General features: G+C 34.1%; 3 protein-coding genes across 3 annotated transcripts; 2 read left to right on the top strand and 1 right to left on the bottom strand.

The window, feature by feature from the left end:
• The first annotated feature begins 12,247 nt into the window (after positions 1 to 12,247).
• On the top strand, positions 12,248 to 14,690 carry LOC143594045 (uncharacterized). The gene is made up of 6 exons (XM_077073464.1): positions 12,248 to 12,306; positions 12,740 to 13,121; positions 13,204 to 13,400; positions 13,936 to 14,080; positions 14,179 to 14,332; positions 14,462 to 14,690. Exons 1-6 carry the CDS (start codon positions 12,248 to 12,250, stop codon positions 14,485 to 14,487), a joined length of 963 nt encoding a protein of 320 aa, XP_076929579.1. The 3' UTR covers positions 14,488 to 14,690.
• A 4,185-nt stretch (positions 14,691 to 18,875) lies between these two features.
• Positions 18,876 to 21,979, top strand: LOC143594044 (uncharacterized). The gene is made up of 6 exons (XM_077073463.1): positions 18,876 to 18,949; positions 19,844 to 20,225; positions 20,793 to 20,989; positions 21,062 to 21,206; positions 21,367 to 21,520; positions 21,699 to 21,979. The coding sequence occupies exons 1-6, from the start codon at positions 18,888 to 18,890 to the stop codon at positions 21,722 to 21,724; spliced, it is 966 nt and encodes a 321-aa protein (XP_076929578.1). The 5' UTR covers positions 18,876 to 18,887; the 3' UTR covers positions 21,725 to 21,979.
• Positions 21,980 to 23,022: 1,043 nt separating this feature from the next.
• On the bottom strand, positions 23,023 to 25,773 carry LOC143594043 (uncharacterized). Its single transcript, XM_077073462.1, has 6 exons — positions 25,565 to 25,773; positions 25,416 to 25,468; positions 25,254 to 25,317; positions 23,473 to 23,515; positions 23,334 to 23,381; positions 23,023 to 23,245 (listed from the first exon to the last, which is right to left on the bottom strand). The coding sequence occupies exons 1-6, from the start codon at positions 25,771 to 25,773 to the stop codon at positions 23,084 to 23,086; spliced, it is 579 nt and encodes a 192-aa protein (XP_076929577.1). The 3' UTR covers positions 23,023 to 23,083.
• Positions 25,774 to 26,838: the final 1,065 nt, after the last annotated feature.

Genomic DNA, 26,838 nt, shown 5'->3' with positions numbered 1-26,838 from the left:
TTTGAGAGAGAGAGGTAGGGGATGATTCTTATGGTGTTATTATTCATCATTAGTTATTAACCTCTCTAATAAGCTCTCTATATATACACCCAAGGGGAAACCCTATTAATGTTAGTAAGGGTAATTCCGTCCATCAAGGATTTACCAGTTATAAACATAAGGTTATTTAGGTCAATGATCAATAATAAGATAAATAATTATAAGGGCCATATATAAATATATATAAAATATATTTATTCTAACATTCTCCCACTTGGCCTAGTAATTATTTATTATGAGCATTAGATTAGTCTGATCAGAGGTTAATACTCATTTTAGTTCTAAACCAATATTGCAGCAGAGAAACACAGTCGTTGAATCAATATTCGACTCAGGACCCCCATTAATCATACTACAACTCAAATTTAAAACCTAACTTTAGGATCAAATTGACAAATAAGCCCTTACCGTTGATTTGTATAATTAGTGTCTATACGTCTTTAGGCATGCATGAACGTATTTAGAGACAAAACAAATTTTCAACGTATGAGGAAAAATTAATAATTAATCATTCATAGTACGATACGCAGTTGCGCTTGGTCATTGGTAAAACCCGTCTCTATTATTGGCCATTTAGGAGACTTATGGGTGACAGACCTTTAATTAGTGGATCCATAAGCATATCATGAATGCATTCGATACAAAAGTTTAGTTTCCTCTATTTGTTCTTAAGTCATAAGCGAACAATAATTTAGACTTGTATCGAATTCTAATGCAGCTCCGCTTGAACTGTTACTGTTCAAGAAATAAGGGTAGCTGACTTTATCACAATAAGTCTTCAATATTGGATTTATATGAAGTTAATAAATTATGAGTCAACTGATAAAGTTTTCCAACAACATTTAGTGACACGTTGCGTTATGATCAGCAACATATTATGTCATTATAACTTAGGTCGTTGTTATCAGTTAGTTAGGACTCCTTCATGAGATAGTAATGTCTGCTGACATAAGGATATACCCAGAAGTTGACAAAGTTAGAATATTAGTAGTCAACCGTTTTTTAGTTCTCACTTCTTCTTCTTTAAATTATTGTGTCTCGTTGTAACACCCCGACCAAAGGCGGATTATACATCGGGGCGCCACATATTGTTTCATTACTCGTGACACTATTGGGTGTCAATATTTAATAAATACATTCATTCGCGCACGCGCAAAGTAAAAGTAAGATAACATAAATCATCAGAAATCAATATATTATAAATCATAATATTCGAACAGCAAAAACTTGTCTTGATACATTTTAATCTATGTCCAAAATAAAGAAAACTTCCTACGTGTCCACAAGCTCCAAAACAGCTACTGCAAACCTGAACATGTGTTAAAATAAACGTCAAACACTTGCGTGTTGGTGAGAAATCAAGTTTAATACAATACATAGATAACAATAAATCTGCGCGCAACATGTGTATGTCTGGTTTTCAACAAGGGTGTAATCTGATCGGGACCAACTCTAAGATTCATAGACTGCCAGTGCTCACAATTGAGCTCACAAACAAGACAAACTGTGCATGTGCAAACAAAAGAGAAAATCATAAACGATAGTTCTCCCGTGTTCATCTAATGGTACCATGAAAACTGCGGAATAGACCGACAAGACGGTTAATGATCCACACATACAAATAAACAGCCAAGTCTACGTCCTCAACACATGGGATACTGCGCGACTAAAGTTCATAAACAGTTTAAGACTCTAAGTTTGTATGAACACATGAACATCCCAAAACATTAAAAATAAAAAGGGATTAGGTACGAGATTACTCACTTGATAAACGATGCGGTGTAAGATAAAGTAAGAACCGACTTTAAACAAGCACAAGTTAACCTATAAATAAGATTATTGTTTTAATGATTTGTTTTAAGTCTTGATTATAAGTTAGCATAATTAATAAGTAAATTATATATATAATATATTACCGGAAAAAGCAGGGTAGAGGAGAGGAGAAAACGGAGGCAAGAGAGGAGGCGGCAGAGAGAGCAAGGAGAACAGGAGAGATTAAGTGTTTTGTGTGTGTAGTGTTAGGAAAAATAGTACTATTATTTATAGAGAAACCCTAGGGAACACAATCCCTAGAAAAAAAGGGGAAAGATCTCAAAAAGCAAAAGATTCCAAAAGCAAAAGATATCAAAAGATATGGCAGCTGCAGGGAGCAAGATAAAGCTGTCAGGGAACAGTAAACAGGCATGGGCGGGTCAGATAAAGGTACTGGTCAAGCATGGAAAAAGCAGATCTCAAAAGATAATGTCAGTCACTTTTTCTGCCAACCAATGGGGTTGGTGCGCATGCTGCGCCGAAAGTAACTTTTCAGACATAAAGCAGATTAGGTCAACAGCACAAAAGATAAGACAACACAAAAGCAAACGGCTAGATTAAACAGAAGAAAACTCAAAGGGTTTAGCGCGAGAAGGCTGACACAGAAGGTCAAGAGAGCGCGAGCGCGAAGGCAGACAGAGCCAACCTTAACTCGTCGCGGAAAGAACTACATTTCTAAGCGCGCCGCGGGAAGAATCATATTTCTTAGCGCGCCGCGGGAGGAACTAAAATTCCTAGCGCGCCGCGGGAAGAACTAAAATTCTTCGCGCGTCGAGGGATGAACTACGATTCTTAGCGCGCTGCGAGAAGAGCTACAAATCCTTAGCGCGTCGCGGGAAGAACTACCGTTCTTAGCGCGCTGCGAGAAGAATTACAATTCTTAGCGCGCTGCGAGAAGAGTTCGTCTCGCGTATCGCTGTAACAGGTGGTCTTCACGCAGGATTCCTTGTAAGGGGTCTGGCGCGTGGAGCTGCGCAGACAACCTTAGGCGGGAAGGAACAAAGGACAAGCAAAGAGTTAGAAGAAAAAGAGGGAAACAAGGCGTAAGGGCGGGACAGCGACAAGAGGGAAAAGAAGGCGGAAAGAGAGAAGAGGGACGGGACGGCGGAAAGAAAGAGAGAGAAAGAGGCGGGAAGGAAAATATATATATTATTATTAAAAGTAAAATATAAGTATAAATAAATACTAAATCAAAAAAGAAAGAGATCGGGTCAGAGAAACGGGTACCTGGGTCGGGTCGGATCGGGTCAGATGTCACACTCGTTTCTTAGAGATATTGTGATATTTTATCAGATGCTTCACAATAGAAATAATTAGTCTAGTGTTTAGCAATGTGACCAATATCTAAACGAGTATAGATTTGAACCTTCTTAAGGCATCTAATTAATGATGCATAAGGAAATAATCTCATTTATCCTATTAGCCTCTAAAGGAGAGCAATATTGTATGTTACAAGTGTAAGGACCCGTTTCATGTAAAACATATAAAACTAATGAGTCTATCTCGGTGTATTTTGATAACTATTAAATAAGAGGTATCTCCGAGATTGATTAGGTCAAGATATGCGTTAACAATACTTTGACTCATGTAACATATACTTGTCAAAAGAATGTCATCTATATAAGGACAAGTTTACATTAGTTGCTCCCACTCATCTTGAGGTAGGTAAATCAATCCACTTAGTTCTTGATGAAGAGAGTTGCATTATGATTTCATTATTGATTCTTGCATCAACCCATACATGGATTTTATTGACTTACAAACTAAGTGTTCTTAACCTTCAGTTTAGAACTTACAGGTTATTTTACGAACATGTAGGCCAGTGTTAGGGAAAGTTGTTTTAATGTTCATGTAATGTAGCTCTAAATTATTATAAGCTACTAGAACAGTGATGATCCTCAAAGTAACCTTTTGTAAGAAAAGGAACTAGGTTCTTTGATAATTTATTCCCTCTTGAGTATACCTTTATCAATCAATCATACCTTTAGTGTATTAACGTTATTCATTCAGATTTAGTTTAGTAATGACTACCTTTTAGGTAATTCAACCAAATCCCAAACGTTATACTATTTTAGAAGATTGATTGATACTAATGGTTTAATTAGAAGAGGTAGGATCATTAAACCTTCCAAAATCCATTTAATCTTTAGTCAGGTAGGGTACATAATCATCAAAGTTAGTAGGCCTTTGAGACCTAGATGACCTCCTGAGTTGATTATTGGGTTTATAAGGAGTTTCATATTTTCAGGTATATTAGGAGCAATATTAGTTTCTAAGTATGTAAGAGTTGGTGCAGTATGGTGTACAAGAGGTGTAATCGGAGTTAAAGTAAGCGACAATCTCTCCCCCCGCGTCTTGTACTTAGCCAAGTTATGATAAGGACTTTTACTGCTCCTACTGACCTTAGAAATATGTAAGAATTCAGCATGCTTAGGGTCAACATCAGAAGACCAATAAATTCTAATTGAGGATTATATTAATTAGTCTTGGTAAGAAATCTAAGTTTTCCCATATTTAGGTATCCAACAAAATTTGTTAGGAGTAGCATTAAATGTTAAGGAGACAAGATATAATGGAGCAGTGTCTTATACAAGGGATGTTTTATGAGGTAGATTAAGCTGTTTCTCCCCCATCTCTTGCATATAAGGACACTCAGTGCTCCCACTGATCTTTTAGGCCTCTAAAACTCCATACAAGTTTTGGCGATTCATGTCATAGGAAACTTTCATACAGTTTAGACTTGATTTCCTTATTGTCCATATTTCATAAGAAATTTTAAGGACATATTTAGAAGGAATACTGATAAGTATATATGAATTGATTTCTTTAAAGAACTTGTCCAGTAGGAAACAGATTAGATACAGGTTGATATTCTTCTAAGCTCCACTAATAGCAGTGAATTTTAACTTATGGTGGACCTCACTTACTCCCTTTATCCAGTTTATATTTAGGGCATTTAACACATGCTTTCAAATCACTAAGAATGAGATTTAATGGCAATTCATCCTTTGTCAACCGAGTCATGATTTCTCATGAAAATTTTGGTCTTAATGGATGAAGTACGTAAGTCTCATTTATCTTTTGTTAAATTCTTATTTCTATGATAACAAAAGGTTGTGAAATTTGTAGCATCGCTTAGTTTTATCTTATAAGGTTTCTATTCAGATAATAACGACCGATAATATGATAGTTTTAGTTAGTAGTGACTTTGTTTTGGTCATTTAAAACCTTATAACTGTCAAAATGTAGCTTTAGTATTGATACTAAATTCTGAGTAAACTCTAGAATGTTTAAGGTATCATAAAGCTTAATACAAAACAGCTTTTATGGTTCTTACAACCTTAACATTAAATGAGTCACTGACTCTCATCTTAATTATTATCGATTTCTGATAAGGAAACGTATAAAACTAAACTCAACTAACATGTGTTAATAGGGATATTAATATTAGTGGAGTTAAATATCATTAATTGGTAACTACCTTTCTTAGCCAACTGTTCCCTTGAGGTATGGATAGTCTCTTTGCTCGTGCCTAGTCTAATGGCATGATTTTGCAGTGAGACTTTCCCTTTGAGAACTTAGAGCTGGAAGCAGTACTTGTATTTTGTTTCAATACTTTAGAACTATCCTCTTTTAAGGTTTAGTGGTAATAAGGTGAATAACATTTGATTTTCAATTTTAGGCATTCCTTTTCCTGTACATATATTGCTAGCAACACACTCAGTTTCCTTTAGTACTTCTGAGTGTTATAGTTGATTCTTAAGGCATCTAATTGTACTGGTGGAAAAGTAATACACTGAAAAGACTTCATTAAGTTCCATGTATAAGCTCTCAGTTTATGGGTCATGGAATTAAATATTATGATGTATTCACAAATGCCAATTAACCTTTTTATTTAGAATTAGAGTGTTTTGCATGCATCTTAGGAATTGTTTTGATTCTATTATTTCCATAGAAAAAAAAAACGTTAGTCTTAGGAATTTTAGAATCCGTAATTGCTCACCTGATAGGAATCATGTAAGGAGTTCTTGATTATCATAAGAGACATATTTATTTATCCCACTGATTATGCTCAAGTGTTTTTCTGTAATACTTTTATCAGAATGAGCAGTAAGAATTTCAAGTCTTTAAGGATAATCAAGACTCAAAAGGGCAAATTTTATAAAACCCTTTTAGAAGCAAAACTCTTCTTAGGTTTTGTAATAAGAGTGGATGATTTAGGTTTGAGATTCAAACTTTATAGAAGAATTTTAGAGTGATTTATGTTATGGGTAATCTAATAAGGCAGACTGAAATTAGGATCATTAATGAAGGATCATTAATGTAAGGATCATTATGAAGATGTGATAATTTTAAGTATAACACCAAAATTAATTTTATTATACTTAAATAAAATAGATCACCGTTGGGCAGAAAATGTATTATTTAAGTATAAAATTCTTGTGCGAAAATAATTGTAACAAATCACCGTTGGGCAGAATTGGAACAATCAAGTTGTTATGCACAAGGTAAGTTTGCAATACATAAATGTAACAAATCACCGTTGGGCAGAATTGAGACATTTAAGGTATTTAAGGCAAAGTTAATGTCATTTGAGTATCTAGCAATTTTAGGATACTCATCTTTTAGATGACTATGCTTAGTTAGACTAAAACAACTTTGTTAAGCTACCACATCACCATTGGGCAGAAGTGAACTCATGAAGTGTTGTTTAAGTTAAGCAAAACTAAAGTCATGCGAATGTCTGATAATGTTAGGACATACACTTTTAAGTGACATACTTAATTGGACTTAAATAACAATATTAGGTTACACATCACCGTTGGGCAGAAGTGAACTATAAGTGTTATTTAAGTTAAGTAATTTAACGGAGCAGGGCCCCTTAATCAGTTAGGTTATATATAAGGGTTTCTGATCATTTCGCAACATGTAAGATATAAGTAAAGTTGCGATTTCTTCGAAGTGATGTTGCGAATTTGGTTAGGGGATTTTAGATGTTGCGAACAGTGCAGTCATAAGTAATGTTGCGATTGATGTTTTATAAGAGATGTTGCGAATGATGTTGTTATGAGAGATGTTGCGAATGGAGTTGTTGTGATGTAATCAGCATTGTTGCGATTTAAAGCACTCGCAACATAATTGTTGCGATTAAGAGTACTCGCAACATCCTGTGATTTTATGGGCTGATCGCAACATCAATAGGTAATACTCGCAACATCTTGCAAAATTAGCTCGTCGCAACATCTTAAGTAATACTCGCAACATCTTAAGGTTCGCAACATTAGTGACTTTTCGCAACATTAGTCCCTTCGCAACATTCTGTGATGCTAGGTTCTGATCGCAACATAATTAGTGGACATTCGCAACATGTTACTCGCAAGATAATATGTAATTCTCGCAACATCATGCGATTTCGCAACATTTCATTTGTTGCGATTAGAGTCCAGTTGTTGTGAATAGATGCCTTGATTCGCAACATTAGCAGAATTCGAAAAGAATAATCAACCTGATAACCTTTTCCTAATTTTAAGGGATTTGGGAGATTCTGTTATAAAGTTTTAGATTATCTCAAAATTTAATAAGATTTCAAAATTATATCTTTTATCTTATTTAAAAGATTTTGAAATTAAACTTAGAGATAATATTATCTCTTTAAAGTTTTAGATTATCTCTAATTTTAATAAGATTTCAAAATTATATCTTTTATTTTATATTAAAGATTTTGAAATTAAACTTAGAGATAATATTATTTCTTTAAAGTTTTAGATTATCTCTAATTTTAATAAGATTTCAAAATTATATCTTTTATTTTATTTAAAAGATTTTGAAATTAAACTTAGAGATAATATTATCTCTTTAACAGATTTCATTTTCCCAAGTTAATCCTAATTAAGGTTAGTTTTCGAAAATTATGATGTTCTTCAAGAACATCTTCGAAAAAAACAAGAACAGTTTCAAGAATTTTACGAAACTGTTTTCGATTATATTATCAGATTTAATACTGGAATCGAAATCTGAAAGTTTTGTAAAACAGATTTCGAAAATAATCAGGTTTTTATAATGAACAGGTTTTAATCAGACCTAACAATTCGTTAGAAGTAATACGAACATCAGATCCAATCAGTTTTATGATGATGATCAAAACCGTAAACATAAGGGTTTTAATCAAAAACTCGTTTCCTATTTTAATTCCAGTTTTTTTTTATGGACATCGAAGAAACTGATTAATCAACATCATGCTCTGATACCACATGTTGATCAGTTTCTATAATCGATGATATAATGTAAACAAGGAAATATGTAATACCTGATAATCCAGTGATGTTTGAGATTGACATCTTCTTAATCTGATCGAGTTCCCCTTTAGGGTGTATGGTTAGGATGGAGATTAGGTGTTCTTGATGAACACGATTTGAGAGAGAGAGGTAGGGGATGATTCTTATGGTGTTATTATTCATCATTAGTTATTAACCTCTCTAATAAGCTCTCTATATATACACCCAAGGGGAAACCCTATTAATGTTAGTAAGGGTAATTCCGTCCATCAAGGATTTACCAGTTATAAACATAAGGTTATTTAGGTCAATGATCAATAATAAGATAAATAATTATAAGGGCCATATATAAATATATATAAAATATATTTATTCTAACATTTTATTTCAACGTCCCTCTATATAATTCTTAACCATATGATCAACTGGCATTCATAATTAGTGGCGAAACTTGAACGTACTAATTTAGTGTTTGTCATGAGGGTTTATGGTTAACGAATATGTACGTGTAAATGTTTTATTTTGTTATGTGTATATGTTTGGAATATATTTTCTCTCTTCGTTTTTCTTTCTTTTTTATTTTATTAACTATTAAATTAATTTTAAAGCATCATCATCATGACGTTTACAAAGTAAAATGATGACATTTTGTATTTTTATTGTAGAAAAATAGAAGCTAATGAAAACCAGGTGCTTCAGCCTATTGATTTGTGTACAGGCTAACCATTAGCGTGATGAATGGATGATCGTCATCGGCTAGTGATCATATACAAAATGAATACGAGACAACGTCATTACAAATGTTTTTTTGTCCATTTAATATTAATAAAATTGATTTAAAATGTTTGGACATGAACGAATTACCCGAAACAATGAATTTGGGTATGAAACTCCTTGGACTAAAGTTTTGATTAATTAACCCCTTATTAATGAATTTGGGTTAAGACTTTCGGTCTATATAATCAACAAAATCTATGCAAGTCGGTGTGGTTAGGTCCCCGAATCATCCTGTTGTCAAGTTCAGTTTAGTTGTAGAATCTCCCGAAACACCGAACTAAAATTTGTTTTTACAAAATAAATGAACTGTCAGTTATTAGTTTTAGTCTATTATTTCGGTGTGCTTTTGTCGGTAATTGCAATTTCGGTTCGGTTAATCAAATTTTTGCTCACTTTATTAGATATGATATATAATTAGCTAGAGTTTATTGAAGTTATCTTTGTCATACATACGTCGTGTTAACAAACAATTCAAAATACCTTGACTTTTTAGAAGAGGTCCGAGTCAAATAGTAATGATTTGAAGCACTTATTAGATATGATATATAATTAGTTAAGAGTTTATTGAAGTTATCTTTGCCATAATTAGGATGACAACTTGATTAGTGTTTCTTTTTAATTTTTCTTATCTCAGCCACTGCTAGCTGATGTTTAAATATCTATAAATTTGATTACAACAATTATGCTAAACATTTTGTTAAAGCCCAAACATGGTCGCCTTGTTAGGATCACAGCACCAAAACATAAACTAAAGCAAGTAGTTTTCACAATTGAACATCAACTTTGTCTAATTTAATTATTTAAATCAAATTACCTCAAGGCTCAAACAGACTATTTCTTTAGCTATTCGAATGAGTTTTCTTTCATTTATATATGCATACTCTAGAGTCTAAATACTTAAGCTTTAATAAATCTTCGTTATTGTATTCGGTAGAAATTATCAACTTCAAAACTGCAACATATACAGTAATTTGAGATCGTGTTTGATCTCATTTCAAATTACAAATCAGATATGTAAAACCAAACATGCAGTTCATTTAAAGATAAAACAATGCATCCAAAACATTACCTTGTATGCCTCAACTAAGTCATATCCAAGAACCACATTGGATAATCCCCCTGAAAACACAAAATCGTTTATTAATTGTCTGAAAATAATAAAACTATAATAAATTCATTTAAATCATAATAGTTCATTTAAAGAAAAACAAATCACCAACCTATTAAGTATCTATCCATTTATAATACAAATATAATAACTATAATAAATTCATTTAAATGATAATAGTCCATTTTAAAGAAAAACAAATTATCCAAAACGTTACCTTGTATGTCTCGATTGAATCATATTCAAGAACCACCTAAAATCCTCCCGGAAAACATAAAATCGGTTGTTAACTTTATCAAAATACATAAAAAGAAAAATACAAAAAAAGATAAAGGGAAATTGTGTAATCGATTATAAAATATGATTTTAAAAAGTCTTATTTTAAATAGGGTCTAGTAGTTTAGTAACAAACCCTTTTTCAAGTTTATAAGATTATTTATGACTTATGAGTATCGGGGTCACTTCCTTTTTTCACAATTTCATCAAGTAAACACATAGCCAGCAACCTTATTAATATGTTTGTTTTACAATTGAGGCTCATTCGATGAATGACGAGTAAGATAAACTTCGAAAAATGAGGTTGCAGGATATTCATCTTTCAGCATGTTCAAAGTCCAATATTTACACATGATATTAACAACCTAAAACAATTTTCTTAAAAAAAGAGTTGAAAAGCATGATGGTGAGCAAACTTTGTACTAATCGTTACCAACATACAACACTAACATGTGAAATTGGGTATCGATTTAAACCTGATAAAAAAATATTGATCGTTTATTTTTCAGAAACATTTTTTGTAAATTATCAATTATTTTAAATTAATGACAAATTAGGGTTACATGTTCAAATTAAACACCACTTACGACATTGATATGATAGAAGAAGAGTATATGAGTGTTAGCGTGTCACCGGTCTACGAGTGGCGGTGATTGTTAACTACTAACAGATTCTGATAGAACCATGAAAAACTGAATCCAGAGAGCGAAGAAGATAATCGCAAAAAAGGTTTTACTGGAAAAAAGGAATGTTGGCAATGGTAATATCAATAACCTGTGGAATAGAAAAGGCCCAAAATAAATTATGGACGGGAAAATAAAAAATTTGTGTAACTATTGAGGGGACACATGTACCTAGGGCTGAGTACGGTTCGGTTCAGTTCGGTTATTAGCAAAACCCAAACCGAAACTGAAGTAATCGGTTATTTGAATATGCAAACCGTTCGGTTTTTGGTTTTCTGGTTTTTCGGTTTTTGGTTTTTTGGTTAATTTCGGTTTTGATTCGGTTATTTTCTGTTTTTTTTTCAATTATGTGTTGACATTGGAAAAAAACAAAATAAATAAATGAAAATGCATATTTTAAGTTTGTATAAGAACGTGTTAGAGTACCACAGTCCACATATATATAGAATTCAAAAGGCAAAAATAGGCACGCGTTACGTGAAACTATACGAATACAAAGTTGCTAAATAGAGTTTAAAAATTAAAAAACATTAAAAGTTTAGTCCCGGTCTATATTCATTATCTTATTTATTTATCTTAAAAGTCTAGTCCATTCTTCATCATCTTGATAATCTTTATCATCATCAATCGGTTTGGTTCTGTTTTTTAAAATGGATAACCAAATCGAAACCGAAATTTCGGTTTTTCAAAAAAACAAAAAATTAACCGTCGGTTAATGCCTCGGTTCAGTTTTTTCCGTGCGGTTTTTTCAGTTAATTCGATTTTGATTCGGTTAATTCGGTTTTCTGCTCACCCCTACCTGCACTATATTGCTTTCCTTTATTATAGAGTTAAGATATTAAAAACCATTTTAGTTTAAAAACAATTTTTAAATTATTGAGTGTGAGTGCAGAAGATTACAAAATCCCTTACTACTCTAATTCAGATTGTCTTTTAACGACCCTTAACTAATGAAAGAGGTAGTGTCCCACTTATCAATCTTTGCCAAATTAGCACCCGATGGCCTAATAAACTCATTTAAGTTCATCTACGTTAGCTCTAACCAGTCTGGTTAAACAAGCCAACCTCGAGCGAGTTACTTCATCCGGGTTCGGTGGATCCGATCCAACTACTTGATTTAGAAAGTCGGATCAGTTCCGACAGTTGATTTTGGGTTTCCCCTACCCGATTGGTATCGGTATCATAAAACCCAGGCTACTGGATTTGATTAGTTTCTGAGGCCAATGATCATGTCCGAGTAATCTTCCTTCCGATTGCACTTTTATCAATCAGGACTCATGGCTACAGCTCGTTCCGATGCAGGATCTTTCGCTCAAACCGAAGTTAACTGGGACAAGTAACCAATCTCTCGTTGATTTACTTAATAATAATAATAATAATAATAATAATATGTTTTACCTTAAATTTCATATGTATAGGAACTTAGGGCAATCATTTCACATTGCATATGAATCACTTCCATTCTTAACTTCATATTTTATTTGAGGATTATCAAACAAAGAACTGTACCGTTAGGTACTTGTACTGTATTTAGGCATTCATTTACAAATAAAACAATCTGGTGGGGAGGTTTCGTTTATATATATTTAAGATTAAGATATAAATTAATTAATAAGAAATAAGCGAGCAAACCTGAGTAGCTGAGCTTAAAAGAAATGACTCACAAGGCCAGCTCGAGCTTTAGAAAAAGTGATCGAGCCGCACGGTTTGTTGCAGTTTACACCCCTAATTTGTACAGTTATCATAGTGGTTTTTCTATTCTTATGCAGGCTTGATAAAACCAAGTTTTATGTGGTAGGAGCTGGGATATTCAGCGGGGTTACGGTTGCGCTCTACCCTATATCTGTTGTAAAGACAAGGCTGCAGGTTGCTACAAAAGACTCTGTGGAGAAGAATGCATATGCTGTTGTTAGAGGGTTGCTGAAAACAGAAGGTATCCCGGGTTTATACCGTGGTTTTGGAACTGTAATCACAGGAGCAATTCCTGTTAGAATTGTATTGCTAACGGCATTAGAGACCACAAAGGCGGCTGTTTTCAAAATGGTTGAACCGTTCAATCTAACTGATCCTGCAAAGGCTGCTATTGCTAATGGAGTTGCTGGATTGACATCGTCTCTTTTTGCTCAAGTTGTTTTTGTTCCTGTTGATGTGGTATACCTTTTTTGCCCCTTTGAATATGATTTATGTTTATATGTATGGGTGGATGTTAGTTCTGACTATTGAACGTCAACAGATTAGTCAAAGGTTGATGGTTCAAGGGTATTCGGGTCATGCAAGCTATAACGGTGGTCTGGATGTTGCACGCAAGGTTTTGAAACAAGATGGAATCAGAGGGCTTTACAGAGGATTTGGTTTGTCTGTTATGACTTATTCTCCTTCTAGTGCTGTTTGGTGGGCCAGCTATGGGTCCAGTCAGCGCGTCATTTGGAAGTGAGGAGTTTTCTTTTCGTTTTGAGTAAATTGCGATTTTGTCCTTTAGGTGTCTACTAACTTGTGTCCTTAAACTAAGGTGTTTTACAAAAAAATTAAAAAAAAAATCCTTAATTTGAAAAGTTGTAATATGGTGTTTCTCTTTGACTGACTGACATTGACCTTTTTCTGTTAAATGCAGATATATGCGATGGACATGAGGGTATTTTTTGGTAATTTACCCTTTCACCAGTGGTGGCTGGTCACATTTTACAAACAACCCACAAGCCACCACCTATGGTAAAACTGTAGGATGACCAAAATATTCTCATGTGCATTGCACTTGTCTGGATTTAACAGAAGACATTAGCTTCTGTTAGTCAAAGGGACGTAATATGTTGCAAGTTTTCAAATAAAGGATATTTCTTTGGTAAATAGTTTAGTTTTTAAGGACACACCCTGCAAGTTAGAATATACCTAAATGACGAAATTGCCATTTACTCTCTTTATTTTTTCAGTTTGTATAACTAGCATGATAAGAACGTGTTTTATGCAGTTTGTTAGGTCATGGAAATAAAGGCGATGGATCTGCTCCTAGTCAAGGAACGGTAGTTTTAGTTCAAGGTGCAGGAGGAATCTTCGCTGGTGCTGCAGCATCTTTCATCACGACTCCACTCGACACTATCAAAACTCGATTGCAGGTAAAATCATGGATTCTTATATTATTATTCCTTTATTCCCAAAGTAAGTGCTACATATTATTTTATATGTTTGTAGCTCCTAACTGTTTTGGTACAAGGTAATGAAACATGAAAGTCAAGCCTCCACACGAAAAGTTATTAAAGCACTAATTGCAGAAGACGGTTGGAAAGGTTTCTATAGAGGAATTGGTCCAAGATTTTTAAGCTCATCGGCTTGGGGAACATCCATGATACTCGCATACGAATATTTGAGTACGGAATCTTTCTTTTTATGCTCTGCATTTTTGTTGCATGCTTATGTAATCATCAACATAAGCGTTGCGATAAGCAAACCTTTGATAGCATTCACAATTTCTTAATGGTTTTTTATGGTCTATTCAGAGCGGATATGTGCTCGAGATTTGTAGATTAATCAACCATTGAATGGCTTCCATTGACGGGGATTATACATACACAGATACAAATGGTGTTAAAGTGACATAAGGCTCTCTTGGTTGGTGTATTACACACATGATGAGGAGAACTAGATTACTTAAAGGCTAATGTATGCTATTCTTTTAACCTTTTTTTACTTGCTAGAATTGTATTGAGGCTGTATTCTCATTTTAGAACAGAAATATGTAGACGTCGTTTATCGCTCTCATTTGTCCCACATCGAATTCTCTCGTTGAAGTTGGATTGGATATAAAAGTAATCATAATAGGGTTTTGTTAAACGAAACTTAGATTCCAGTTTCGTTAAACTTCGAAATCAAATATCCAAATCTAATGAGTTTGATTGTCGTACTCCGAATTCTACATTCCTTGGAAAAAAGGAAGTGATTCAACTGAAGTTAGGAATCTCTAGCCACTCACCCACTGTTGCATTCGTCACTCTAGGCATCGAAGGCACTTCGATCAACACAGCTATCTTGCCGCCCTGGCCTCCATCCTTACTTTCCCTCCATCTTCAGTGGTGGTGGTGTGGCTGGTAGCAATGGTAAGACAGGTCTGCACCCGATAGGCTGGGGGTGGCGACATATTTTAATTTCTTTATTGACATATATCTTAATTTCTTTATTATGATTGTTTTACAACTTAAATGCATTACAGTATCAAATTTCTTGTACATTGTTTAATTTTATGTTCTTTTTTAGAAAATTAGGCGGACCAAAAGCAGATTATAACTAGTTTTATACCCGTCCGGTGGCCGGGCAGTTTAACGTCATAACGTCATCACTATATTGCATTGCATTGCATTATAAACAAAAACAATTTATATATAATTTTTAATATCATTATACAATCGTGAAGATAATGAGTATGTACATGATCGACTACTCTAAAAGAATCACATGCAAGCTGCAAGGGGATGAACTCAATCTTCTAACAACATATTTGGTAGAGAAATTTACAATCGTTGAATGCACCATCTCCTTTTCACCTTTCACCTACGTCTCATGATGCGCTCTTGCCTCCTATTCAATCGTTGTCAGTCATGTTGGATACTTTATAAAAAAACTGTTGACATATAGGAACAATAGAGTTAGGTAAAGTACAAAAGCTATATCAAGTTGCTACCAAAGATCATCACCAGTTGCTACTTGCTACCGAAATAGGAGTGACGATTTTTAAAAGATCTTATCCTGTAGTAATTTAGGACACGAAAACATGTTAATTTATAAGTCAACAATGTTGAACATATTAAGACAATAAGAGATAGAAAGTGACTAACTAATCTTACAAATTGCACTTTGTCCATGTGAATTGCAGTAACAGGGAAACTGATCCCGCAAATACAATTTTCCAATGACCCGCATGCACTTCATTTTGACTCCACAAAGATTAATACAATGCGTTCTGATTCAAGATTCAAGAAAACATATTAGAAGACTATGCATGTTAAAAAAAGAAAGATAAATTGGATCGCGTGTACATATTGTCTCTTAGTCATTAAGAAGATTTCTTCAATATTCTCTGTTATACCATAATGAGTACCATAAAAGAGTGAAAATCAATGTCAACTGCGAGTCATAATTAAGAAATTAACCTGAACATGTTCAGAAAACATTAACTGTTCATATACATCTATTATCATATATGCTAGATAGTGTTTTGAGCGAGATTCTATTTTATCTGATATATGATAATTTCACAAATATATAAATGAAGAATTGGTGGCCAATTAGTTACCAATCACACATTTTAGTTCAGTTCATAACAAAACTGAAACATTCCTCTTCCCTTGAGCGTACTCGTTTCTTTCTTTTGTATTTGTTAGGAACCAAAGCAGCTAGAAGCCTAAAATAAATACAGATCCATGAACGATTGACAATATCAAGGGTTAGGCCATTCACATTTAAGATCAAGCACATAGTTAATAGATAGATATTAAATGGAAATAAACACCTACAATTTGATATCATTAAGATCACTAACACGCAATTTAGGTCTTTAGCAGCACGAGTCCACAACCTATCTTTCACCAAAAAATAATAACAATTAAAAATAATTTAATAGCATGAAAATTTGTTTCTCCTTACAGGTGACACGCTTATTGGCTATTGCCAATTAAGGTTCTGCCGGAGAGTAGTAATTGCCAATTTGGGCGGTGACGGTGAATTGAGCAGTCGTGACAGTCTATTTAGCGGCGGCGGCGATGGCTACGGGAGAAGATTGAGGGGTGTGCAATCCGTGATATATGATGCATCAGTGATGTTAACCGCTCCGATGAAGGAGGGAGACGTGGGGACACAATGCCAAAATGGTAACAGCTCAAAAATCCTATGTGTCGTGATGTGGTCGCTCCTCTCTTTATGGAAGCCACCAGATTTCTTGATTTTTAAATGGAGACCTCTCATTGATTTAACCCAAATTCATGGGTATGAGTTTTACCAAAACCAGATAGCTCTTAAACAGGTTATAACATCTCATTAAATTAAAAATTAATTTTACCAATTATTTGATATGAAAATCCTAAAAATAAAAATATACTAAAATTTAATAACCAATTTAAAAAGAAAAAGATATTATTTATAATTAATAAACAATTTTATAGTAAAAAACATAAGCGGGTCATGGGTCACCAAATCCAGATAGCTTTTAAATGGGTTATAACATATCATTTATTTATGAAACCCTTTCATCATCAAACCCTAAGTATATTATTAACTTTCTTACAATAAAAAAAATTAAAATTCAAAAAATAAATATTAAAAAACGAAAAATGTAAAACAACCATTCTCTCAAGCCATCAGATTACTTTATTTGTAAATGAAGGCTTCTCACGCATTTAACCCGAATTCACGAATAAAGGTCTCACTAAACCCAGATAGCTCTTAAATGGGTTATAATATCTCGTTATATTAAAAAAATAATTTCATCAAATATTTGATATGAAAATCCTATAAATAGGAATATCCTAAAAATTAATATCCTATTTTATTTTAAAAAAATATATTATTTATAATTAAGAAACAATTTTATTATAAAGAAAATAAACAGGTAATGGGTATCACCAAACCCAGATAGCTTTTAAACCGGATTATAACATATCATTTATTTGTGAAACCATTTTATCATCAAACCTCAAGTATATTAATTATTAACTTTCTTATAATAAATAAAATTAAAATCCAAATATACATATATATATATTAAAAACGAATAATGTAAAATAACCCCCGTAATACGAGGGATAAAATCTAGTATATATATACTAAGTCTTTCTACATTCTTTCAAGCTAGCTGATTGTTTTATTTTTAAATGGAGGTTTCTAATACATTTGATCCGAATTCACGGATGTGGGTCTCACCAAACCCAGATAGCTTTTAAATTGGGTTACAACATCTTATTTATTTGTGAAACCCTTTCATTATCAAATCTTAATTATATTATTAACTTCCTTACAATAAATAAAATTAAAATCCAAAAATATATATAAATATCAAAAACAAATAATGTAAAACAACTCCATGATAGAATGACTAAAAACCAGTATACAATATTATACATATATATACTTCAAAACTTGGGTGCCGTTGTGCCTCTATTGGGCGAAGTGGCAGCCCAAAGTGGTCAACTATTTTGTTTCTGTGTTTTTTTTTTCAAATTTGATAATTAGACGGTTAATCGTCTTAACTTACGGATGAAACACTTAGGATGGACAACTTTAGGTTTTTACTGACGCCCGGGTTTACTGGCCTTTTTGTTTACTTTTAGTATCATAGCGAACATAATCAAAATCGACCGAATTCGCACCGAATCACCGTCGCAACGCCCGAGGACACTTAGGTTTTACCAATGCTCAAGTTTTACCAACTCATTTTTGCAGCGCTTGATACCGACAACACTTGGGTTTTACCGACCGAACAAATATCGTTTTTTTATATTTTAATATTTTATATGTTTATTAACCGAACCACAGTAATGTACAACTACGACGTGACATAAACATATTTCACCTACCCGGCCCGCTATCTGACCTGCCCGGTAAAAAACCTAGTTATACATATAAAATAATTTCCTTCCTCAACTTTTGGACGGCTAAAAATAAATGACACGTGTTTATAAAAAAAACCTTGACCAACCAAAGCCTACTTATAAACCCATTCCCATTGACCAGCCACCAGCTGATTTTTCATCCCTCATCCCCCCATTCGTTTTCTTCTTCCTAATTATTATTATTATTATTATTATTATTCGATTAAACCCACCCCACGCTTTGATCTCTTCAATTTCAGAACCCTAACACCTACCACCTTCTTGCTTCTAATTCTTCCGATCTTCTCAGGCTAATTGTTAGGGTTTTGTTCCGATAGAATATTTAATGGAGACTGCTCGTTCCAATACAGGAGGCTATTTTGCTCAAACCGAAATTAATTGGGATAAGTAAGCCATCATTCAATTCACATATTAATATTATTTGTTTTGACATCATCCGCTTCTCAATTCATGTGCATTGGTGGTTACCTTGGTTATACAATTACAATTACATCCTCAATAATATAATAATATATTATATGTTTTACGATCAAATACATTTTACTCGTAACATGGTGAGAACCAATTTGTTGTTATTATTAGGCTTGTTTTTATAGTTGTTTGCTGTTATTTTTTGTTCGTATTTGCTGATTTCCGATTACGAGACGTTATAAGTACTTGTTGATTTACATTTTGTTGTTATTATTAGGTTTTTTTCTTATGCTGTTATAAGTATTTGCTGTTATTATTTTGTTACTAATTTTGATTCTTTTGTTGTTATTATTAGGCTTGTTTTTATAAGTGTTTGCTGTTATTTTTTGTTCGTATTTGCTGATTTCCGATTACGAGATGTTATAAGTACTTGTTGATTTACATTTTGTTGTTATTATTATGTTTTTTTCTTATGCTGTTATAAGTATTTGCTGTTATTATTTTGTTGCTAATTTTGTTTCTTTTGTTGTTATTATTAGGCTTGTTTTTATAAGTGTTTACTGATATTTTTTGTTCGTATTTGCTGATTTCCGATTATGAGACGTTATAAGGATTTGTTGTTATTATTAGGTTTTTTTCTTATGCTGTTATAAGTATTTGCTGTTATAATTTTGTTGCTAATCTTGATTCTTTTGTTGTTATTATTAGGTTTTTTACTTTGCTATTATGAAGCATTACTTATGTTGATTGATATTGTAGTTGATATTGTTTTCTACGTTCTCATTTTTGATGGATTGGTATTATTTCCTACGTTCTCATGTTAAGATTATTTTGTGCATGAACCTTCCCCGATATTGTCTTGTTATGCAGGCTTGATAAAACTAAGTTTTATGTCGTGGGAGCTGGGATATTCACCGGGCTTACGGTTGGGTTGTACCCTATATCGGTTGTAAAGACTAGGATGCAGGTTACAACCAAAGATTCCGTTGAGAAGAGCGCATATGCGGTTATTAGAGGCTTGTTAAAGGCTGAAGGTGTGCCGGGTTTGTATAGAGGGTTTGGGACGGTCATCACGGGTGCCATTCCTGCAAGGGTTATATTTATGACGGCGTTAGAGACCACAAAAGTGGCTGCTTTCAAGATTGTCGAACCGTTTAAGCTTTCGGATCCTACGAAAGCTGCCATTGCTAATGGGCTTGCGGGAATGACGGCTTCTCTTTGCTCTCAAGGGGTTTTTGTTCCTATTGATGTGGTATGATTCCTTGTTTGTTAATTGTTCGGTTGTTGTTTTGAGTGGGTGTGTAAATGAACCGAACGTTTAATCGACAGGGCATGAACCGTTAGGTGGGAAGTACGTTTATTTAATAAACCAACAAACATAGTTTATGCTTGTTTCTTTACCTTCATTTATATTTGGAAGTTTATGTTTGTTTACGCTCATTAATATATTCATTTAAAACATTGTAGCTTATTACAACTTAGTCTAGTTTTGATAACAATTTAGGCTCAACACATTGTTCTTCACATTACTTTTAACTGTTTTTATCTCAGTTTTGTTCGTTCATTTATGTTCGTGAGTTGTTTGTTTGTACTGTTAACGAACGAGCATAAACAAACACATGCATGTTCAATTAATTGATGAACGAGCATAAACAAGAAAACCTCATTCGATTATTTTACGTTTGTGAGTTGTTTGTTTGGTTAAAGTTAGACGAACAGGAACATGCTCCGTTCATGTTCGTTCGGTTCAACTACAAGCCTACTTTCAAGTATAATGTTAGATTTATGTGCATGTGTTCTGAGTATTGAAAGTTAATAGATTAGTCAAAGGCTGATGGTTCAAGGGTATTCTGGTCATGCGAGCTATAACGGTGGACTGGACGTTGCCCGTAAAGTTTTGAAACAAGATGGAATTAGAGGACTTTATAGAGGATTTGGTTTGTCTGTTATGACTTATTCGCCTTCAAGTGCTGTTTGGTGGGCCAGCTATGGGTCCAGTCAGCGTGTTATATGGAGGTGACCAATTTTTTTTCCTTTTTTTCCAGTTCGTGGTTTGCAGCAAATCATAAACACACGTGTTTTATGTAGTTTGTTAGGTCATGGAAGTGACGGCGATGGATCGGTTCCTAGTCAAGGGACAATAGTTGTAGTTCAAGGTGCGGGAGGAATATCTGCAGCTGGTGCAGCATCTATAATCACAACTCCACTTGACACTATAAAGACTCGATTACAGGTACACTTATTTTTCATTAATTAATGTAATTGAAACGTTTGTGAGGCACGTGTGTTAAAAAAAAGCAAATTTTGTTCAAGTCCCATTGTTTATTTTCTTTTTTTGTAACTTTTATTGTTATAATAAAAGGATTAGTGCTGATTAATTTTGTTTATACAAGGTAATGGGACACGAAAAGCGACCCTCTACACGCGAAGTTATCAAAACATTGATAGCAGAAGACGGCTGGAAAGGTTTTTATAAAGGAATTGGTCCAAGGTTTTTTAGCATGTCAGCATGGGGAACATCTATGATACTCGCATATGAATATTTGAGTATGAATTTTTTTCTTCTTATGTTGTGCTTTTTGTTTAATGTTAAAGTTATCGTCAATACAAGCATTATGATAACCAAAACTTAAATCATTTGATTCATTCTAATTACTTTGATGTCTTATGTTCGTTCATGTGCTTGCTTGTATGCTAATTAACCGTTTTTTTCATTATTTTGTAGAACGGATCTGCGCTCAAGATTTGTAGATTATAACAACCTGCTTTCGTAGACGAGGGGTTTGTTCAATTTATATCAGATACATTTATCATTCTTACTTACAGATACAGGAATAGTGTCGAGTGGCACGAGGCTCTCTTGTTTACATGATGAGTAGAAACTAGATCACATAAAATCAAATGTATGGTCCATACATATCATTCTTTTAACCATTTTTTATTGGCTAGAATTGAATTGATGTAATTCAAGGCTTTATTTGTAATCCCAATTTGGAACATAAATTACCAGTAGATTTTGTTTCCTACTGTTTCTAGACGTTAACGCCCTGCTTGCGGTGCGCGCATATAAAGTATATATGTGTGAACCCTCGGGTGGGCAAAAGTAAAATTGCACTAATTTTGACGTTATTTTACTAATCTCGTGAAAATAACGTTAAAGGTGGCGGAAGGTTAATCAAGGCACATGCACCAATCAGCCGGTGTCCCTGATGATTGAGTGCTATGTGCCTTATGTCCAAGGCTTGATGCAAAACTACTATCGAGCCGGGGGTCTCACCGGAAGCAGCCTCTCTATCCCTATGGGATAGAGGTAAGGCTGTCTACATCTTACCCTTCTCAGACCTTACCATAGCATTGCTATTGGTGGGATATACTGAGTACGATGATGATGATGACTGTTTCTAGACGTTACTTTGTAATCCCATTTTGGAACATAAATTACCAGTAGCTTTTGTTTCTTGCTGCTTTTCAGACATTATTTTGTATTTCTGGCCTGTCTTAATGTTGGTGTTCTTGGCCGGTAATCGGTATTTCCAATTTTATTATTTGTTACCAGCAAAACAAACACAGGCCTTTCGCCCCCCCACCCCTTCTTCTCCCCCCGGAATGGTAGGTTTTGTCTCAATTACATTCTAATCAGAACCCGTCTTAACCTTAACTGAAATGACCATTTTTAAAAACATTATATTTTGACCTGAATCCTGCAAGACCTGTTACCTCACCCGACAAGCTCCGCTTGTTTTGGGAGATACGCTTGTTTGGTTATAATACAAGTTGATTTCAACCGAAACTTTGGCGATGGTGTTTCCTTAACAAGAACAACAATAAACCATTGAAGGTCTGGGTCGATATTAGTCAATTAATCTGTCATGATGATTCGGGTTTGGTTAGGTCATTGGCCATTTACACACGTATTTGGGCTTTAATGGAAGCTAACAAGACGACAATATTTGTTTTTCTGATTGGAATGCAGCACAGCAAAAATGGACCTTAACATAAACACAAAAACGGAAACGAACTCAACACCACGCTATCACTACCAGCATTTGTTTATAAATTGCAAAATGTGATTGTTCATAATCTTGATCTGAAATCATATTAAGAAAATTCTCAGTTGACCACTTGGGCATCATCATCACGTCCATCCTCATCATCATCGTCTCTAGTTGTGCCTGCATACGCTTCAAGTGATTCGGCTTTGAACAAATCACCAGCCTTATGTTGAACATCAGTTGGATCTTGTTCTTTCGTTTCAGATTTTCCTTTGTTCATCTGTAGCATCAATTACATTTAGTCATTTCTTATTTTCCTTAAGTAAATAATACAGAAAGCCAAAAGAGAATTAATGAAAGACACTTACTGCACGAAGCAAGGATCTCTTGTCTCTCTCTCGAGCATTACTAATAGCCTAAAACAAAAAAAAATAATTTATCAAATTAAAAGGCATCACTAAAGATAACCAACACAAATGTAAACAAACTTAGAAGGTCAGAACAAACCGCTTGAAGCATCTTCCGCTCAGCTTCTACTTCTGTAATATCTCTGCAAAAAATTACTCTTTAATCAGTCACCATTCACAAGCTAAAACTATCATCTAAAATCATCATTAACGAAATCTTTCTAAACACAAATTCTGTTAGTGACAACATTAATCTTGAAAAATAAGCACTCTGTTTTATATATTGCCTATCGTTCATTGATGCCATCAAGTTCATCATCATCATCCAATCATTGGTTCATTAGAAACATAGAAGATTATATTCCAAATACATCCGTTGGCAAATATTTCACAAATTTTAACAATTTTAGTTTACACCAGCTGATTTAAGAACATTACTATTTATAAAAAAACGCCCTTATTAAGATCATAGTTGTCAATAGCAATAATAGTGTGCTTCATATCGAACAGGTACTTTCTCGCTACAGTGAGCATCATAGCATGATATAGTGATAATTAAGGGTTTCTTTTTAAACAGAGTAAACTGCAGTTTTCGTCCCTGTGGTTTGTTCAACTCTGCGTTTTTAGTCCAATAGTTTCAAATTTGCTATTTTCGTCCCGGTAGGGTTGTTCAAAAAGCTTGAGGCTTGAAGCTCGGGCTTGTGGCTAGTTGGATACAAGCTCGAATAAAAATAGCTATAAAAAGTTGATTTGAAACATCCTGAGCTAATTTGGATCATTTTTGTAACCTAGCCAAAATTGACCCAGGCTCGGCTTGAGTCATGATTCGGAACTTAAGCTCGTTTAATTTCAAAATCAAGCTAGAGCCTAGCTAAATTGCCTCGTTTAATTTTGAGCCCAAGCTCGAAACCAACCTGGCTCGACTCGTGAACAGCCTTAGACTTGGTGTATGTATGTAGTCACTTGTTTATCTCATTTAATTAAACAAATCAATCTGTCAGTATATTTTAATGTGGTTTCATTTCACTTGCAATTAACCTGAATTCATTAACCCCATTAAGTCTGGCTGTTAAACCCATTAGCGTGCCCCTCACGTGAGGGGCAGTTTTGTCCTTTTTCTCCCCAAATAAACCCCAGTTCTAATTCGCAAGCCCCCTCATGTGAGGGGCTGGGGTGTATTTGGGGGAAAAAAGGACTGAACTGCCCCTCACATGAGAGGCACGCTGATGGGTTTAACGACCAGACTTAACGGGATTAGTGAATTCGGGTTTAATTGCAAGTGAAATGAAACCATAGGGACGAAAATCATAAATTTGAAACTATCAGACTAAAACCACATATTTGGACAAACCACAGAGACGAAAACCGCAGTTCACTCTTTTAAATATCAAAAACCAAATTTTTGTGGATTAAAATCGATTAAACAGCACCAAGCTCAACTGTAAAAACTCAATTTTGTAAATGAAACCCCTATTTAAAAAAATATATATTCTAATACCTTATCGCTAAACTTCAAATAGCACCCGCTATTTCATCGCCATCGCTACGCAACACATATTAAAAAAAAAGAAAAAATAAAGACAAACCTTCCAACGATCCGGTCAACAATAATTAAACAGCGATAATTAAACAGCAATAATTAAATAGCATGATACAGCGATAATTAAGGTTTTTTTTTTAAATATCAAAAACCAAATTTTTGGAGATTAAAATCGATAAAACAACACCAAGCTCAATTATTTCCACCCTAAAAACTCAATTTTGTAAATGAAAACCCTAGTTAAAAAAAAATATTCGAATACCTTATTGCTAAACATCAAATAGCACCCGCTATTTCATCGCTATCGCTACGCAACACATATTAAAAAAAAAAAGACAAACCTTCCAACAATCCGGTCAACACGGCACGAACACTTACCACACACATTATGCTCCTTAGCACAAGCTGCAATTTACATCACACCCATCAAATAAACCAACATAATAAGCATAACAAACCAGCATCAATACATAAAAATACAAACTTTATCAAACCCTAATTACCGTTGCATAGATTATGGTACGCCTGACGAACAGCTCGCTTCGTACACTTCTGACTGTAACAATCAATCAAACAAACAAACCCAATTCATCAATCAAAAACCCAAAACAAAAAACTGAAAATACAATTGAATAATAATATAATATAATACCATTTGGCGGGTTCAGTTAAGGGTTTGTATTTGCCGTATTTGCGTTTCCATTCGATCTGGTCTTTACACTTGGGGCAGACTCCGGTGATATCCGATAAGGGTCTGAACCGGCCGCCGACCTCGGTTTCGTTGATCTTGACGCCGGCGTTGGGTTTCCAGGCGAATTTGTTCGCGTGCTTCGGCGGGCCGGTTCGCGGTCTGCTGCTCATGCTGGGTTTACTGAAGAATAACGTGGGACTGGGAAGAGTTGTTTTAAACCTAAGAGAAAGGTTTTGTTTGTTTTTGTTTTCGGTACCTCGTATATCAAAATGTTTACTTTTAGCGGCGGGGGTTTTTTATTAGTCTAGTTCGATAAATTTCGTTGAAAAGGTGGTTCGGTGTGTTTGTTTTTGTTAAAAGGGAAAGGGGACTCATGGTGACTAATTATGAAAATTTAAGTACTCAGAGTGACAATGCATGCATATAGAAGTGAAACGTCGAATCTATCATTGAAGCTAACATAGTTAAGTAACGGTAGGGACTCAAATGGTTTAGTTTTGAAACCACGGAGACTCAACTGGTTTAAATTTTTTTTTTCGTGGACTTATTGTGTATCTGCCTTGAAACCATATGGACACAAACAATAATTTTCTCAAATTTGTTTGTTGTAAAAACAAATTAAATAATAATAATAATAATAATAATAATAGTTAAATAATAAATTCTAAAGTATATGGTTTATTAAAATCTAAACTAAACCACAAGTTAATATTATATTATTACTACTAAAGAGGGATAAAAATAAGTTACTATTAAGGGAAGTAAAGTAATATAATGAAATGTGATTCACACTTTTACAACATATAATGCATACAAACATATTAAAAAGTGGTACGGTTAACCTCTTACAGAATATACTGTCAGATTGATTTGTTTAACTAAATGAGATAAACAAGTGACTACATACATACACCAAGTCTAAGGCTGTTCACAAGTCGAGCTCGAGCCTCGAGCTAGGGTGGTTTCGAGCTCGTATTCGAATAAACGAGGCAATTTAGCTAGGCTCTAGCTCGATTTTGAAATTAAACGAGCTTAAGTTCCGAACCATGACTCGAGCCGAGCCTAGGTCGATTTTGGCTAGGTTACAAAAATGATCCAAATTAGCTCAGGATGTTTCAAATCAACTTTTTATAGCTATTTTTATTTGAGCTTTTATTCAGCTAGCCACAAGCTCGAGCTTCAAGTTTCGAGCTCTTTGATCAGCCTTAGCACCAACCAACCATTTAATTAAACAT

Source organism: Bidens hawaiensis, unplaced genomic scaffold (assembly GCF_021521415.1).
Source record: "Bidens hawaiensis isolate Kalapana, Puna unplaced genomic scaffold, B.hawaiensis_p1.1 tig00043022_1, whole genome shotgun sequence".
In the NCBI taxonomy this organism is placed as follows: domain Eukaryota; kingdom Viridiplantae; phylum Streptophyta; class Magnoliopsida; order Asterales; family Asteraceae; genus Bidens; species Bidens hawaiensis.
The sequence above is the reverse complement of the archived record's forward strand: the minus strand, read 5'-3'. Positions and strand labels throughout refer to the sequence as shown.